We start from the raw sequence: 19,352 nt of genomic DNA, 5'->3' as shown, positions 1-19,352 counted from the left end.
AAAAAAAAAAAAAAAAAAAAAAAAAAAAAAAAAAAAAAGAGGTGTAAAGTGTGTGAGATTGAAAGACATAAGAAGACTGTTTGGGGTTGGTAATACAAGTTAAGATAGAAAGTGAATTAGGTACAATGCTTTGGACTCACCAAGACAGGCTAGATAACTGTTTATACTTAAGATTCTATGATCTTTATTTAGTAAAGAGGAATAATAATTATTTCAGCACTACTCCAAACAAAAATGATTAAAAATACGGGACTAAGTTTTCAGAAGGCATGAAATGGTAGCAGACTCAGGTTTTCAAATAATAGAGGACTATGTCATAATGCCCACATACCACTCAGTGCTCCAACTGCTCCGAAATTCAAGGATTTCCCATCCATTATGCTGGCGTCACACTCGATTTCTCCTAGGAGATTCAGATTAGATCCCATTCCTGCATTTGTAAACGGAGAATCCTGAAAAGCAAAAACGAATTTAAATACTATTAGCCTTAAAAATGCATTAATGTCAATCCTTCATAAACCCTCCAAAAACTAGAAGGTAAGGGAATACTTTCTAAGACTCAGGCAATGTCAGTACTTCTCTGATGACAAAGGACAAAAATATTATGACCAAAATTAGAAAAAAAAATTATACTTTGTAGATGCTAACATCAAAATCATTGAAGAAACAAAAGCAAACCAAATCCAGCAGAATATAAACAAGTGTTTATTTTATATCATGAACAAGAGGGATCTCAAGAAACAAGTCTGGTTTAATATCTGGAAAGAAAATCAATCAAAATACCACATGTTAATAAAATAGGCATGTCAGGAGATATAGGGAAAAGACATTTAACAAACTACGAAACCCTTTTATAAAAACAATAAAAAAAAACACTAAGTAACCTAGAAACAGAAACCAACATCCTTGCCATGATAAAGGAAACCTAAAAAAGTCCAGCTAATATTGCAAAATGGGGAAAAAAAGAAATCCTGAATAATTTTCCCTAAAAATTATCAAAAAATTATAAAAAATTATCAAAACACAAGAGAAATATCCGTTCTCACTACTTCTTATTCAACAAGATGCAAGAAAATCACAGCAAGACAATTAGGCAAGGAAAAGAAATAAAGAGCAACTAAACTAGAAAGAATCAAGTATCGTCTCTTTTGAAAAAAGAGAGAAAGTAAACAAAATCTTTTTAGCATGAGTTACCTGTACAAAATAATAGGTTATGATAGGCCATGTAGCTTGAACTACATGAGACCTTGTCTCCAAAGGATGAGAAAAATGTTAAAATAGGGCCATAATGAAAATAAGTTTATGGAATCTGGAATGGTGACTCGTGCTTAAGAGCACTTGTTGCTCTTGCAGAAGTCCCAGGTTAGATGCCTAGCACCAACTTGGTGCTTCACAATGACTCGCAACTCCTGTCATTGGAAAGGCAGGAGCCTCAATTGAGAAAATTCCTCCATAAGTTAAGGCTGTAGGCAAGCCTATACCTGTAGGCATCTTCTTAAATAGTAATTAGTGGGGGAAAGCTCAGTCCATTCTGGGGGTGCCATTCCTAGGCAGCTGGTCCTGGGAGAAAGCAGGATAACCAAGCCATAAGGACTAAGCCAGTTAGCTGTTCCTGCCTCCAGGTTCCTATCATGTTTGAGTTCCTGTCCTGATTTCCTTCAGTGATGAACAGTTGTAAGAGAGCAGAAGCCAAATAAACCCTTTCCTCCCCACATTGCTTTGGTCATGGGGCTTTATCACAGCAATAGTAACTATGAGACAAATCTAACTAAGACAGTGTACATCACCACAGTCATCTTACTTCCTAATCTTTGTTATTAATCTGCCCCACAGAGCATAAGCCCCTTTATCTTTTCGGGGGTTTTATTCCAGAGTTTAAACCAATGTTTCATCCACACATTGTAAAAACTTGTAGAATGACTGAATGGAAGTCATTATAATTATAACTAGGTAAAATAGAATAATTATTATTGTGAACTCTCACCCTTGAGCCAGCTAGATAATAATTCTTGCATGGCATTCTTACAGAGAAACTCAAAAAAAATAGCAATATTCCTTTGAAAAAAAGGACAGAAGAAGCACCAAGCCAGGTGCTTCTAACATGACAAGGAAGCTTTTCCTACAGCAAACCTGGCAGCTTCCAGCCAAGGCAAGGAGCTACAACACATACTTTTTCACTAAAACCACAAGCTGCATTACCCACTTAGTATCCTTTGATAAAAGCAAAAAATAAAGACAGTTTGCACAGTTACAGGGTATACCATACCTTGGGAGATTCATTATGTGACCTCTATTAACACCTCTTACAAATGCAAACAATTAAGTTTTCAAATATACAAAAACAAAACTAGCATAATATAAAATCATTTTGTATAAAATGATGCTATCTGTCCAGTCTCTTTTATTCCTGTTAGACTATGTCAGATGTCTACTGACAGATCACTAATACATTAGTGTTCACACTCTGTCTCAAGTGCAAATGCAACAAGCACATCATAAGGTGGATGAGACAAATATACATTTTTATCCATACATGATGAAGCATTCCATTGAAATGATTTAATTACTGTCTCCAATGACAAGCAAGTGATTGATCTTAAAGTAACAAGCGGGAAATAGTCTTAAAACGAACTTTCATGAATCTTTCTAGGTAAGAGTAATAGGGTATATAAATATAGCTCAGTGACATAAAACTTGCCTAGTATATACAAGACCCTGAATTTGATCCCCAGTATAGAAAAAAAGTAATAAAAATGGGTGCTTTTCCTTCACGGCTTTCTTCAATTTCAAATGAGAAAAATGCAGCTCCAGACTAGTCTGAGCTACATAGTGAGATCCCATCCCAAGCGAGGAGGGCAGGGGGATGAACAAAAACATTAAAAAATGAAGTATGCCTATCTTAGCCAAAACTATGCCAAGAATTATTACCTCTCTGTTATTTCCTTATTGGTTCATAATATCTGCAGGATGAAGAGTGGCAAATGAAACTAAGTTATGACAAAAACAATCAACACACACAATTCAAGGACATATTTAATAATCAATTAAGCTCAAGTTTTCAAGAACTAAATGATTGAAGGTTTTCCACTTAAATTCCTTTGTGTTAATATAGGTTAGCATTCACTCATTCAACAAATATTTATTGGCTGCCTATTGCCAGACAATTCTTTTGCTGTAAAAGGTCAGATATATTAAATGATTCAGACTTGTGGACCACACAATGCTTTAGCTACTCAACTGCCACTGAGGGACAGAAGCAGCCAGAAAAAATACACAAATGAGTGAGCAAGGCTGCATCACAAAGAAGTTGCAGTTTGTACCCTGAAATTTGAATTTCATATAATTTTCTAATATCATGAAATATTGGTTTCCTTTTGATTTTGTTTCAATCATCTTAAAAACTAAAAACCATTAAAAGTTTACAGACCATCAGAAATAGGCAAAGAGCCCATTTGGCTTTTTGACCCATTTGCTAAATAGTGAGTAAATCTTAGGGCTTATAGCAATACACAAAACAGAATACAGTCTTCCCGACAAGAAGCCTCAGTCTCAGCTATAGGAGGCAGATGCCTTCAGCAGCAGAGCACATGCTTAACACTGTCAAAGCCCTGGGTTCCACACTCAGTACCAAAAAAGGGGAGAAGTTGGCAGGGTGGGAAGGGAAGGAAATAGATATTCTTTGGTATCTGAAGTGAGTAAGTTTCATAAAAACCCCACCACCAGACTGGGTTACACAGTGAACTGTCTCAAAAAATCAGAAATAATATGAAGCATAATGGCCCATGCATATAATCTTAGCACTCGTGAAGGTGAAGCAGAAAGAGCTCCATGAGTTCAAAGACAGCTCGGCTACATAACTAACATAATGTAGTTGTTACATTGAGGAATGACAAGGAAAACCACATGTTCAGTACAGATGCAAATTTCAGTTGGAATGTTTTTGATCTGCACCTACAAAAATTGAGAAATCATGACTATGTAGACTGATGATAAATTGGATGACATAACATACAACAATAAATATAATAACGCAAATCTAAAATAGAAGATAGGTAACGGTCAGAAAGATAAACAGGGGAGTCAAGTAAGCCACAAAGGTGTCCATAGTTTAGTTTTTATTTGGTTTCTTCTGACATTATTTCAGACTTAAACCTACAGTATAAACCAATATCCAAGAGGCAACAAGATGGTTCAGTGGGTAAAGACACCTGCCATCACGTCTGTCAACCTGAGTTCAATACATAAATCCACGTGGTGGAATGAGAGAACTGACCTCACAAGCAGCCTGCTGACCTGTAGATGCCATGGCACATGTGTGTTAATGCACATAATAAAATAAAAAGGTAGTTTAAATTTCAGTAATCCAATAACCAGAATATATACAATTCTTCTACAACCATGAAGGATCAGAAAATAAAAATTATAAATCAGCATAAAACATGAAGTGACATCAACAAGTATTTTCCCAAAGACATACAAATGGCCTACAAACACGTAAAAATATGTTGGACGTCATTTCTATTAGGGAAATAAAGAAACAATGATGAAGTACTGTAGAGGTAGTTTGAATGTAATTGGTCCCCATAAACTCATACGGAGTGGCATTATTAGGAGGTGTGGCTTTGTTGGAGTAGATGTAGCCTTATTGGAAGAAGTGTGTCACTGTGGAGGCAGGCTTTGAGGTTTCATATACTCAAACAATGCCCAGTGTCTCAGTTTACTTCCTGTTGCCTTTGGATCAAGATGTAAGAACTCTCAGCTCCTTCTCCAGCATCATGTCTGCCCGCATGTTGCCTTGCTTACCAACGTGACAATAATGAACTAAAACTCTGAATTGTGAGTGAGCCACTCCAATTAAATGTTTTCCTTTATAAGAGTTTCCATGGTCATTGTGTCTCTCCACAGCAAAAGAAACCCTAAGACAGGTACCAATTCTCATTCACAAGGATAGCTTCAGTGACAAGGGCGAGGGAGGGTGGGACGGACCATAATAACTTGGATGCAAAGCAATTCTCACAAATTATTACTACAATGAAAAATGGTTCGTTCTGTAGTTATGGAAAACAGCTTAATAGTTGCATAAAAAAAAGTTCAATATAGAATTAACACACGACCCAGAAAGTCTATGTATAGGTAAATATACAAAGAAACTAAAATTAAGTTTTCAATATTTGTACAGGTACTATTCACATCAAGGGTATTCCCAATAGCCTAGAGGTGGAAACTGCTCCTAGTCAACAGTGAATGAGTGGATAAAAGTGCTGTGGTATGCACAACAATGCTGACTAGGTCTGCAGAAAGAAGAATGGAGTACTGACAGATGCTGCAGTGTGGAAGTCTCAAAAGCATTGTACTTAAGTGGGAGGGTAGGCACAAAAGCTATAATTTAAGCTGTATGAATTATCCAGAAAAGATACTTTCATAGAGAGAAACAACAGACTATGAGTTGTCATCAAATAGAAGACAAACAAATAAAGAGTAACTGCCTAAGGGGTATGAGGATTCTTTATAGAAATTTGGAACAAGATAGAAAATGGTATCTACAAAGCACTATCAACATACTGTTATTGGTTTTTCAAATTGTTATATGAACTTCACCTCAATTAAACATACAAAAGGAGACACAGAAGTACATATATTCAATGATTCTACATATGTCAAGCTTTGTAACTCACAAAATATTGTTAACCTAGTGTTATTGGGACTTTCTAGAGGGGCAGAAATGTGTTTTCTGGTCCAGGTGCTATAGACAAAGGGCTATATTCACTATGAAAAATTATCAGAGCTATTCATAAACAATAAACTTGATTATTTTCTAGTATATACACTATACTCAATAAACAACTTTAAAACTACAATACAAATTTCTTAGAATAAAACAACTAAAGTTTTTAAAGACTGTTACAACTGTGGATCCAATCAGTCTTTCTGCTCAAAATAAAAGAATCATTAAGTGAAATTCTCCATTCTCCCACTCCAAAGAGCCCCATTTGGAACATATATGCTAAATCTAAGGCTTTTTTATTTTTAATAAGCTACTACACATGACTCTGTCAGAGCTGGATCATACTGTCACTCTGAGAAACTCATTTCAATGACTCGCTAAGCTTCTTAACTTAGGCCATTTTGAGAAAGTTTGTAGTCTATCAACATTAATACATTTGCTATTAATTAATAGCAAATAAATAGCAAAAAGCTACACAACAACAACTATGAAACACTGCAAAGGATATCTCTGTAGTAGCAGGATTCACCCTACATTAGAGAAAGATGTGAATCAGAACAAAGAGTAAAATGGGAATGACTAGGGTAGGTAAACATAAAGTTTCCTAGGCAACCATTAGTATATTGCATTAAATACTAACATCTTTTTTCTTTTTTCTTTTTCTTTCTTTTTTTATTTTTTTTGCTTTTGTTTTTTGGTTTTTTGTTTTGGTTTGGTTTGGTTTTTTGTTTCCTCGAGGCAGGGTTTCTCTGTAGCTTTGGAGCCTGTCCTGGAGCGATCTCTTGTATACCAGGCTGGTCTTGAACTCACAGAGATCCACCTGCTCTAACTCCTGTGTGCCACCACGCCTGACTTTTGTTTAATTTTGTTTTGTTTTCTCTTCAGTAAAAGAATGAAGATATGATAAATGGTGATGGAAGCTCCTTTAGAGGAGGTTAGCAAAACAAAGATAGAAATGAAGGCAATGTATTTGGACTTACAGTACATTTTTCACCAAAAATACTCAGTGCAATACTTTACTCCAGGGACTCAAAGGGAATAAAGAATTTGGTTCAAGCTTATCTAGAACACCAAGTACTTTGATCAGTTTTACCTGTAGCTCAAAACTCTACAGTGAGAAATACTTGGTTAATGGTTCAAATTGCTGCAATTGGTGTTTTTGAAAAGCTGTTAGTTTGATTTGTAATTCATTTACTTACCAACCACAGTTCACCCTTTCTCCCCTCCACCCGCTTCCCCCTCCACCTTCCCCCCTCCACCCGCTTCCCCCTCCACCTTCCCCCCTCCACCCGCTTCCCCCCCCTATCTTCCCCCCACCCAACCCCCTATTCACTCCTCAGAATGTCTCCCATGGGAAGTCTACAAAGTCTGGCATATCAAACTGAGGCAGGACCAAGCCCCTCTTCCTTGTATGATAGATGAGCAAGGTATTCCTCCATAGGGAATGGGCTCCAAACAGCCAATTCATGCACTGGGGATAAATTCTGGTCCCACTGCCAGTGGTCCCACAGACTGCCCAAACCACACAACTGGCACCCACATTCAGAGGGCCTAGTTCAGTTCTATGCAGGTTCCCCAGCTGTCAGTCCAAAGTCAATGAGCTCCCACCAGCTCAGGTCAGCTGTCTCTGTGGATTCCCCCATCATGATCTTGATACCTTTGCTCATATAATCCCTCCTTCCTCTAAGCTGGACTCCAGAAGCTCTGCTCAGTGCTTTGGTGTGAATCTCTGCATCTGCTTCCATCAATAACAGGATGAAGGTTCTATGGTGACAATTAAGGTGGTCATCAATCTGATTTCAGGGGAAGGCCATGTCAGGCGCCCTACCCTCTCCACTATCACTAGTAGTCTTAGCTGTGGTCATCCTTATGGATTCCTGGAAGTTTCCCCAGCACCAGATTTCTCCCTGACCCTATAATGACTTCCTCTATCAAGATATCTCTTTCTTTGCTCTCCCTCTCTGACCCTACCACAACTCAAACATACCATTCCCTCATAGTCTCCTGCACACCCTTCCCTTTCATCCACCCCACCCCCGCCCCCACCACACTCCCAATTTACTCAGGAGATCTTATCTATTTCTCCTTCCAAGGGGCATCCATCTGAAAACCAGTCTGGTGGTATCTCAGAAAATAAGGAATCAATCTACCTCAAGACCCAGTGATACTACTCTTGGACATATACCCAGAGGATGCACACTCACTCATACCACAAGGACATTTGTTCAAGCATGTTCATTGCAGTATTGTAATAGCCAGAACACGGAAACAACCTAGATGCCCCCCAGCTGAAGAATGGATAAAGAAAATGTGGTACATTTACACAATGGAGTATTATTCAGTGGTTTAAAAAAAAAATGACATCTTGAAATTTGCAGGCAAATGGATGGAACTAGGAGAAAAAACATCATCCTAAGTGAGGTACCCCAGACCCAGAAAAACACAATATGTACTCATTCATGAGTGGATCTTAGATGTAAGGAAAAGGATAACCAGGCTACAATACACAACCCCTAAGAAGCTGGGTAACAAGGAAGACACTAAGACAAATTCTTTTCACAACAATTTTCGGCCTCTAAGAGCATCAAACTACTACCAAACTATCAATTCATTTTCTTGGCCTTTATAACAAGATTATTTTCAGCTATACCCTGAACTAAAATACTGTTAGTCACACTCAGAACCTCAAGGGCCAGCTATCATTCAGCTCTGGCAGACTGTAGCTCTGAAAAAGGCACACTCCATTTGGCAAGATCTATTTTCTACTTTAAACAGAATTTTTAAATCCATGTTTTATATGATTCTCTTAATATTTAAATGTTTACAACAAATTTCACATTTTTAAAGATTTATTTAATGTGTATGAATGCTTTGCCTGTATGTAAGTGTGCCATGTGCATACAGTGCCATGGAGGCCAGAAGGAGACAACAGATTTCCTTGATCTGTGCTTTGAGCTGTCATGATGGTGATTGGAACCTGACGTGGGTCTTCTGCAAGAGCAGTAAGTGATCTTAACCACTGAGCCACCTCTCTATCTCCCTCTAATATACAGGTCCATCCATACACACTTGTGTGTTTTCTTCTTTTTAACTTTCAACATCTTATAAAGGTTTAGGTCCCATGCTTCTGCAGAAGTAGTATCTTAAACTTTAAATAACTGAGGTCATTCTTTCAGAAGGCAGATCTTATAGGATTCTCTGGAAGTTCTCAGAGAAAACTATTATAAAACTCTGAGTTTGGCCCCTCCCAGATTTCTGTTTCTTAGTCCAACATGCCTTCCTCCTATCTGAAATGCCCATGAAGTCTTGACAAGAACTCAGCCAATGAAGGTACCATACCACTGAACTTCCAAACACTTGAGTTCTATACTTTCTCTAAGAAGTTCAGTTTCTGCTATTTCATTACAGTGGGAAAAGGCTAATTCAATAATCAACTCAGATGTCTGTGCTGTGAGATAATCCTCTGGATGCTGTGAATAAGTATTACTCTCATTGGTTAATAATAAAGCTGATTGGCCTATAGCAATGCAGGATAAAGTTAGGCAGGGCAATCAAAACTAAGGATTTGGAAGATGAAGGACAGAGTCAAGGGAGATGCCAACTAGCTGCCCAAAAAACAAGATGCCAGAGGACTGGTAAAGCCATCAGCTGGGTAGCAATACATAGACTAATAAAAAATAGATTAATTTAAATGTAACAGTTAGTTAGTAATAAGCCTGAGTTATCAGCCAAGCATTTTGTAATTAATATATATGCCTCTGTGTATTTATTTGCGACTAGGCAGTCAGAATGGGTAACCTCCATTTACATGTCTGCTCATACTACTTGAACATCACAGTTAGTGGACCTGGGACTTGTCCTTCATATTCTCTTTAGTTTGCCAATTTACCAATTCTCTACATATTCTTTATGATAGATTTGATGGGTGTAAGTCTGCAAATTGTTCTGTCCTTTGTTCAATCCTAAAGGAACAGTAAGTGAAAATAAAACAAAACTTTTACTTTCAATAAGTTTTATTGAACTGTGTTAGTCTTCCTTTCCATGGTAAATAACTGACAAGGTAGGCAATGATAGAAATCTACATAGGGAAGTCACAAGAATATGAACTTCCCAAAAATGTTAATACAAACTGAACCCAAATGCAAGATTTTCAGAACTAAAACTAATTAAGGAGTGGGAATACAGTTCATACACTCACACACCTTTGGTTTAATTCCCAGTACCAAGACAAGGGGGAAAAGAACAAGCCAAAAACACTGAAAAACTAAAGAATAACTCCTATCTATTATCAAAGGTTTACTGCGTGTGTTGAAAAGGCAGCTAAGATGTTCCTAGGATGCCTGTTCTTAGTCATTCTGGGTTTTTTTTTTTTTTTTTTTTGGAGACAGGGTTTCTCTGTGGCTTTGGAGCCTGTCCTGGCACTAGCTCTGTAGACCAGGCTGGTCTCGAACTCACAGAGATCCGCCTGCCTCTGCCTCCCGAGTGCTGGGATTAAAGGCGTGCGCCACCATCGCCCGGCTCATTCTGTTTTTTTAAAGATATTCATGAATATTCAGTTTTATATCAATATTTCTATCAAAAAAACCTAGGCAATTAAAAATAATGAAGACATACTTTACTACAGTACATACAAAGTGTGTTTGAAATGTTAGCAAACTATCAGAATTTTAAGAGTAGAAAGCTAAAATATTAATGGACTTTGATAAAGCACCAGAGTTAGCCAGGAAATATTTTCACTAGGCACAACTCAAGTCTTTTTCATTCATGAATACTAAACAACATGGCATACTTTAAAAGAAGAGAGTCGATTATGAGGAAGAGTTCCTAATGAAATCAGAAAACTTTCCGTCTTCATTCCGTAACTCCTAACGACAGAGCAGTCTTTCTTTTCTGGCGAGCTCCCTTTCCTCTCTTCCTCAGGACATACTTGCAGATGCACTGGCTCCTTTACAGACATGCTAAGAGTTCTCACTGTGGTTGATCAAAGCTGGAATGCCTGAGGAAATTACTCAACTAGACAGCCCGGAATTGCATCCAGCCAAATAGTTAGAATGCTCTATTTAAACATGTGTTAAAGTAATACCTTAGATGGACTGGATGTAAGTTGAGAGAACATTTGTCTACATCCCACTCTGTGAATGCTAAGGTTTAATATTAGTGACAGTTCATTTGCTAAAACTGTCTAGCAGTACGAAAGACAATATACTTTGGCTGGGAACAACAGCATATGCACTAGAAAAAAAAAAACTCTTACAACCCTATTCTATGTAAGATGCTTTGAAAATGCTAGAAAAATTGTGATAAATGTTGATATTTATTCATAAGAACATTTGCTAATCTGGCATAGTCTATTAAAAACACAATCATATTTTCGTTATTTAACGTATTTTAGTAAAAACATTATACTTACCTTTTTATTATTAGTCTGCCTAATTTTCAAATAAACATAATATAATTATGCAGAAAAATGACATCATGGCAGTTTTTTCCACATTTTTAACTGAAAGTCACAGAGCTACAGTACAAGAGTTACTTGTCAAACACAACAGAAACCTTTAAACTAAAATACTGGCTTCGAGACTTGCACATCTGAAAGAGTTTTAAAGTGTTTTAGTTGGACTCATTATTATGTCCAGGAGGAAGTTAGCACACACAGTACCTGAAACTGTTCTTTCCACATGAGCTACAATAAAAAGACAAATGCAGCTATTTCCCCAACACTGCCAGACTTGGCAATCACTTACACTCTCCTTCAACCTAAGTCATTATACCTTTTAAAAATGTTGACAATAATATGGAAAATATCACTCAAATAAAACTCACCAGGTCATGGAATTACAGCATTTACACCATCCTTCTTTCATGACATAGTCAAAATAGAGGCGGGGGAGAGCTAGCTTTTAAATCCTCTACTAACTATATTTGTTTTTATTAAAAACATTTCTACCCTACTACAAAATGTTGTTGACCACTACATATATGCCAGAAGAAGGAAGTATAAGTGAATTTCCCACCCTGAATTCTGTAAGAAGCTTCGTGCACTGTATAGTGTTGATGCCCTGTGCCCAGAAATAGGAGGATACCAACTGTCATGAAATGTACAGATCATGCAAAAGCCTAGATATGAAGTGAATATTATTGCCAATAAATACTCCTTAGCAGTAGAAAAGACCAAAGAACTTTTGACAAGCAGAATGTTCACAATTTAAAGTTGTTTTCTACAGTGTCATCAGATCCTTCAATGAAGTTCTCACATTAAAAATAAGACAAAAAACAGAAATAACGGGAAATTTTTGAACAATATTATAAACAATTTTGAAGCAAGATTTATATGATACTCTTGAGAGCCTTAAAAATTATGTGCCACATTTCTTCATTCTTTCCTGGATTCTGAATTAAGATTGAATTTAAGAAACAAACAAAAACTTTGCTTTTTAAGATAGGGTCTCACTATGTAGTTCTGGCAGTCCTAGAACTCACTGTGTAGAGCAGGCTGGCCTTGAGCTCAGCAAGCTCTGCTTGCCTCTGCCTCCCAAGTGAAGGAGTTAAATCAGCGCACCACTACACCCATTTTTGCTATTGTTTGTTTGTTTGCTTGCTTGTTTTGGATACACAAAAACTTAAAATCAAAGGGCAATATTCTGGAATTGGGGAGATAATTTACAAAACAGGTGTGGCACACACTACTCTTTAAGAGGACCTGAGTTCAACTACAAGAAATCACATTGGGTGAATCACAGCCATGGACACCTGCACTCACAAGAACAAGTAAATACACATAATTAAAAGTAAATCTCTGAAGCAAAACGAAGTGATGTGTGGCATAACTTGACACATGTGCCTGTAACCCTAGCATTGAGAGGCTGAGATCCTCTATCCTCAGTGAGCCAGAGTAAATGGCAGACCCTGCCTCAAAACAGAGTGGAAAGTATTACAGGAATACACCTGCCTTCTGACCTTCACATATATGTACAAGCAAGTACTCAACACACACACACAATTTAGAAAAAAAAAAAAAAGTAAGGCCCCATGGTGAATTTTCTTGATTGATGATTGATATGAGAGAGCCCAGCTCACTGTGGGCAAATGCTACCCCTGCGCTGGTGGTCCTGGGTACTATAAGAAAGGAGGTTGTAACAGGTCATGGAAGAAGACAGTCTTCTCCTCCATGGTCTTTGCCTCCAGTTTCCTGCTCAGATTGAGTTCCTGCCCTGGCCCTGGCTTCCTTTGACAATGGACTGTGATGTGGAACTGTATTCTGAAATAAACCCTTGCTTTTGTTCAGTGTTTTATCACAGTAATTAAGACAAAAATTGGTAGCAGAAGTGGGGTGTTACTATGATAGACTTGGCCATGTTTAAGAGTGGATAGGACAGTGAAAGGACTTTGGACTGGGAAATCATTGAGTGTTCAGAGCTAAACGGGCTGTGGTAAGAAGCTAAAAGATAGGAATGTTATTAAAGCTTGGCTTATGACGTTTCAGAGGGAAGTTTTGGGAATCCCTTAAAGACTATATGGGGGCTGTTTGATATTTTGAGTTTTAAGACTGTGTGGTTCTGGTCAGCTGGAGCTGAAATATCAGCTGTCATTCAGAGACTTAAACCTCTAAAGTGAAACCTTTGCTTCACAGGGGCAACTGATACTGGTCAGCTAGGGCTGAAGAGTCAGCTGTACTTAAGAAGGAACTGGCATAGATGAAGAGAAAAATACTTTCTGCAGAGTCAGCTAGAAAAGCTGTGGTCCAATAGCAACCAAGGCTGTAGCTTGTGCTGGCAACTGAACTTGGTAATGTTAAAGTTTCTAAAGTCATACTGCTTTTGAAGGCATGAAGCATGGAACTGTGCATCAGGGCTGGCATCTTTGATGAGAGGCCACTGGTGAAGATACAGAATCAAATGAAGTAGAAGACCCAAGACTGGAGGGGTTCTAGAAGGTTTGGTACTATGTATGAGGCAAGGTCACAGTCCAGGAAGAGAGCCCAGGAGAAGGTAGTGGTGGAAGGGCAACCTTGTTGCAGATACCTCAGCATTTTGGAGATGGGACATCACCAAGGACAGCAGCAGCTATGAGATGGAACCAGCTTTACTCAGCCTAGGAGACAAGTGGTATGTGCTGGGAAATGAAGCCCTTTGGAGCACAGGTCCACTATATATGTATAGATATAGATATATATATAGTGATATATAGATATAGATATATAGAGTGAATATATATGATGTCCACTATAGTTTGGTTTTAATTGATTTGATTGTACAAGTGCCTTGATTTTTCCCTTTTAGAGTAAGAAAGCATTAAACTTATTTTTTTTTACTTTGTTTTGTTGGTTTTAATTTTACTGAAGCCTATAGTTAAGAGACTTGGGAATTCTACAGAGACTTTGGATATTTTAGAAAAACTGTTAAATTTAAAAGAGATCTTGAATATTTTAAAAACACTGAGTTGTAAAGTGTTTCAATTTTAAAGACTGGAACGTTTTAAAGTTGAAATGCTTTATATTGTTTAATTAGTATTAACATGATATCTTAGGGACAAAACAGAAAAGTTATAGCTTAATAAGTGATGTGTTTGTGTGTCAAGTTGAAAAGAGATCAACTGTCCTAATTAGTTTTTTAGCAACTTGACACAAGATAGAATCATTTGGGAAGAAGTAACCTCAATTGAGAAAATAGCCTGTCAGACTGGTCTGTGGGCAAGCCTCAGGGGCATTTCCATTTCCTTAACTGATGAGTGATCTGGGAGGCCCAGGTTATTACTGTGGGCAATGCCTTGCCTGGGCTGGCGGTCAGGATGCTATAAGAAAGCAGTCTGAGTAAACCATGGGCTGCCAGCCAGTAAACAGCACTCCTCCATGGCCTCTGCATCAGTTTCTACCTCCAGGTTCCTGTTTGAGTTCCTGCCCCGAATTCCTTCACTGACAGATTGTGCTAAAGAACTGTAAGCTAAAATAAACTCCTGCCACAAGTTGCTTTTGGCCACAGTGTTTTATCACAGCAAAAGGAACCCTATAACTTAGGCCTATTTTTAATACCCAGCATACCCCTCCACCAAAGAAAGAAAAAAAAGGTAGTCTTTCAAATGCATAGTCTATGGTTACACAGAAATGAAACACACAGAAAAGTTTCAGCTTTAATCCTTCACTAACAAAGGGTGAAAAGTTGTAAAAACATAAAATTCTATAAGATTGATGTCTGACATCTCAGATTTTGCAGAAAAATGGATAGAGCTAGAAAACATCATTTTGAGTGAGGTAATCCAGACCCAGAAAGACAATTATCACATGTACTCACTCATAGGTGGTTTTTAAACATAAAGAAAAAAAAAAAAAACCAGCCCACAAATCACAATCCCAGAGAACCTAGACAACAATGAGGACCCTAAGAGACATACATAGATCTAATCTATATGGGTAGTAGAAAAAGACAAGATCTCCTGAGTAAATTGGGAGCATGGGGACCTTGGAAGAGGGTTAAAGGGGAGGGGAGAGGCAGGGAGGGAAGCAGAAAAACATGTAGAGTTCAATAAAAATCAATAAAAACACAAATATAATTGCAATGTGGTGCAAAGTAAAATAAAAATTCAGATTTTCTTTTACCAAGAAAACAAAAAGACTGATGTCTGAAATGATAAATCAAGTAAGTACAAATATAGATGCAATGATTCAAAAACAATAAAACTGCAATTCTCATAACCAATGAATCTAATTATATCCATGAATACTGAACCACAGCATATATTAGTCAAGATCAAATAAATTACTTCTACATAGTCAAAACACAGAAATATCACCAATTCTACAATCATACCATAGGTTGATTGAAACAGTTCAAAACTGAGTATCAAATGAAATATATTCTTACGAGTAACAATGACGAGAGAAAAATGAAAGCTCATACGTGAAGCTATATGCTTCTCAGAAACTGCTACGTCTAGTCCTAGAACACATCCCCTTGACAGCTTCGGCCAAGAGGAAACATCTGATAAGGCCCATAGAGCACTTCAAGAATGGCTAGAAAAATAAAGAAAGTCTTCCTGTTCCCATCAGTACAAAGTAAATCATGACATGATTTGTAGTTAAATATTTTCACTTGGCTTTTGATACAGAGTAAAGTTAAAAGTAAAATCTAATAACTGTCTTGACTTTCTTCTTATTCTTTAAAAAATAAAAGTGAGAGAAAAAAATATTGCTTTTCCCCAAGCATGTACTCTGTGCTAGAAAGCAGACATGATTTCTAGAGTCTTGGGAAGAGAGCAGCTGTACCTACCTAAAGTGTAAACACAGTAAGTTACAAGTTGATTCTCAGTACTAAAGGCAAGAAACAGCATTAGTACTCCAAAAAGTGTTTTAAAAGAACGTAACTTACTTTGACCGTCCCAGACTAAGTGGGCTCTGTCTGATGCTTCTTTGTCTGCACAGGGCCACCCACAGCCTGTCTTCTAATTAAATCAAAGCTCTAGCAGCAGAGCAAGCAAACAAGGTGCCTCCCGTCTGTGTACAGCTCTTCAGGACACAGTTCCCTTGGCCAGAAGATGGAAATTCTTGGGAGAGGTGATTTTCTGCCTCTTCACAAGAAGAACACAGAGACTTGGCTGGATGCAACTCCATGAAGTGTAACGGTGTGTATACACCTCAAAAAATAAAACAAAAAATGCAGAGAAACATAAAGACTCCATAATAGCTGGAACACACAGAAATAATGAAGCACCACTGGAAATACTGCTAGTAAGACAGCACAATCGGGGCTCGGAAAGGAAAGAACATCTCAAGTTAAAACTACAATTCCATGCAATGAATATACTGCAAGCACTAGAAGGAAAAAAGCAATCATTTGTTAAAGGCAAATCTTTTATTCCACATAAATAAAAAGCACGACTTCCCCCTCCCACATTACAACAAATAAAAGACATCATCAATGAAAAAGAAAACTTGGACTTTGAAGAGCAGGAAATATAAATGCATCACCAACCACAGTACAGTTAATGGGTGTGTGTGTGTGTGTGTGTGTAACTGCATCAGCAATGTGTCCAGCAGCTCTGAGAGGAAAGGGAAGGGAAGACGACAGAGAACTGCTCCACCTGGAGACCAGAACAGGAACACTGCAAAATGGAGGTTCTGATTCATTTAGACAACGTTCAACCTCTCCAACTAATGGAAATGATCAGATACCTTCTGATTGTTTTGTTTTGGCCTTTACTAAACAACAACTGAGGGGTAAAGAGAGACTCAGCAGTTAAAAGAGCTAGCAGTTGAAAAGCTGGGTGTGGTGACACAAGCCTTTATTCCCAACATTCAGGAGACAGAGGCAGGTATGTGAGCCAAGGTCAGCCTGATCTACAAAATGAGTTTTAGGACAGCCAAGGCTACACAGAGAAACCCTGTATCAAAAGGAAAGAAAAAGAAAATAATAAAGCTAGCTGCTCTCCCAAAGGAAGGTTTCAGTTCCCAGCACCAACATCAGGTAGGTCCTAATTGCCACAATCTCCAGCTCAGAGGATCTGATGCTTCTGGTCCCAGCCACCTGCCCTCACATGCACATACCCACACACAGCAACACACATACACACACACGTAATTTTAAAAAGTTAAAAAATAAGACACTGAAGTAATGCTCAGAACAGGTGACAGGAAACATCTGGCGCCCTCAAGCAAACACACTGATACATGTCAATCCTCCTTAATGTGCTGTCCATCCGGGTATGCCATACACTAACTACAAGCCACACCATCTTCATGACCACTACACATTTCAAGCACCAGTAGGCTGCAGGCACTTTATTTTTCCAAAACCTGAGACACATAGATAATTTCAGTCAGAAATGTACAATGCCCGAAGAAAGGAGTGTGGCCAACTCCTACAGGCAAACAGATGCCTGGCATGGGATCTCCCAACAATAGACAACTCAAAAGTGAATGGAATTCTCAAGTTCCTACAGGTGCATGCCATTGGTTCCTAGCACAAGAGGATATAAAGACACACACAAATGTATAAAAGTTTTAAATATAGTAACACAATATAGTGATGCAAATATCTACATTCTTCTTTACCTCAAAATACCAGCCATCTTGATAGGAAATCATGTCATAAAGAACTTCATGTTTCTAAGCAAGCAATCCACTGGACTGAACAAAGAGTCAAAGGCAAGAAACTGTGCCAAATGTATTCTCCATAAAGGACTTAATCCAGTGATTCTCAATCTTTCTAATGCTGTGACCCTTTTAATACAGTCCCTCATATTGTAGTGAGCTCCCAACCATATAATTATTTTCATTGCCACTTCATTACTGTAATTTTGATATTGTGATGAATTGAAATGTAGATAACTGTGTTTTCTGGTGGTCTTATGTGACCCTAGTGAAAAGATCACTTGATACCCCCTATGAGGTTGTGACCCATAGGCTGAGAACCACTGATTTAAACAAAAAATCAGTTTCAGATCTTTCCTTCTTCTAGGAAGCTTTTACAGATAAATCAAGTTAGCCAGAAAACTAAAGTGTCATGTAGCTTAAACAGAATATTTTGGCTATTTTCTTAAGCTGCTTGGCTTTCTTACTTGGTCCGCTTAGTTTCTGGTTTTGCTGCAGTGCTGAAGATCAAATGAGGACCTTGTGCACACTACATATGTGCTCCAGCACTGATCAGTATTCCCAGCCAAACAGAATGCTTTCAACAAAAGAGCCTGTGTAATTTATCTTTGTAATATGAAATTTAAGTTAGTCTTAGCACTACTTTTTATTTAATTTTTATTTTTAATTAAGATATATTACATCATTTTCTCTTTCCTTTTCCTCCAACTCCTCAAGTCCACCCCTCTTTTCAAATTCATAGTCTCTTTTTCATTCATTGTTATTGGCACACATATATAAACAAATAAAGGAAGAAACGGGAGTGATTATAATTGAGGCAAACAAGCATAGAATATAGTTTAGTATGCTGGGACCCCTATTTGATTTTGGGTTATGCACACACATACCTCTGTTTTTATATGCATTTGGCAGTCTAGTTCGCCTACCTGCCAGTACTGTAAACACACATCTCTCTCCAAACAATGCATCTAGAAACCTTTAGTAGCCATCAGAGTTAGAGAATTTCTATTTAAATATACTGTCAACATACCCAGGTATAAAGAATAGAAGGGCCAGTGCAGCCTGAGTTGGTTTTGGATGCATGAGAGTAAGGCAAAAACTGTGTCCTCATTAACCCTATTTTGTCTTCTTATTCTTATGGGCAGGCACAGGACTAAAATCAAATGCATTGTACAGAGGAACACACACAACAGAAAAATGATTAAATAACCTAAGCTATCAAGCAAAATAGAGAAACACCCTAACTATGCCCCCTTATAACTAGTTACTCCCCTGTGACACCACAAATAGTGACCCAATGCTGTAGCCTAGAGTCCCTGAGCCTCTTTATTCATGTGGTCCCTGTCAGTCTGGATAGTGTACCTCTCTTTAATCCAAATAAAATTATCTTGCTTCTCTTACAAGTCTTTGTGAGCCCTTATTTTCAATTCTTTGTACAACACTCCAAAAACCTAAAAACACCGGGTCCAGACCAAACCACTGAAATAAATAAAGAAATGTCACAGTAAAACCTGCTTCATTGTGTGCTAACCAAAGCAATCAATT

General features: G+C 37.8%; 1 protein-coding gene across 5 annotated transcripts in view; it reads right to left on the bottom strand.

The window, feature by feature from the left end:
• Window positions 1-19,352, bottom strand: part of Tasp1 (taspase 1) — a 218,774-nt gene that overhangs the window by 173,312 nt on the left and 26,110 nt on the right. For 4 of the 5 annotated variants that reach the window (XR_007590415.1, XM_050134317.1, XM_050134318.1 and 1 more), the window contains one exon: window positions 332-452. Coding sequence is in view for 4 of the 5 variants with exons in the window: in XM_050134317.1 (XP_049990274.1) it covers window positions 332-452 (121 nt within the window). In the remaining variant the exon portion in view is untranslated. Of the gene's footprint in view, window positions 1-331; window positions 453-16,086; window positions 16,352-19,352 lie in introns of all 5 variants that reach the window. The other variant, XM_050134320.1, reaches the window with a different exon arrangement.

The sequence above is a fragment of the Alexandromys fortis genome, unplaced genomic scaffold (genome assembly GCF_014885135.2).
Source record: "Alexandromys fortis isolate MF-2015 unplaced genomic scaffold, M_Fortis_MF-2015_v1.1 scaffold_6, whole genome shotgun sequence".
Taxonomy (NCBI): domain Eukaryota; kingdom Metazoa; phylum Chordata; class Mammalia; order Rodentia; family Cricetidae; genus Alexandromys; species Alexandromys fortis.
The sequence above is the reverse complement of the archived record's forward strand: the minus strand, read 5'-3'. Positions and strand labels throughout refer to the sequence as shown.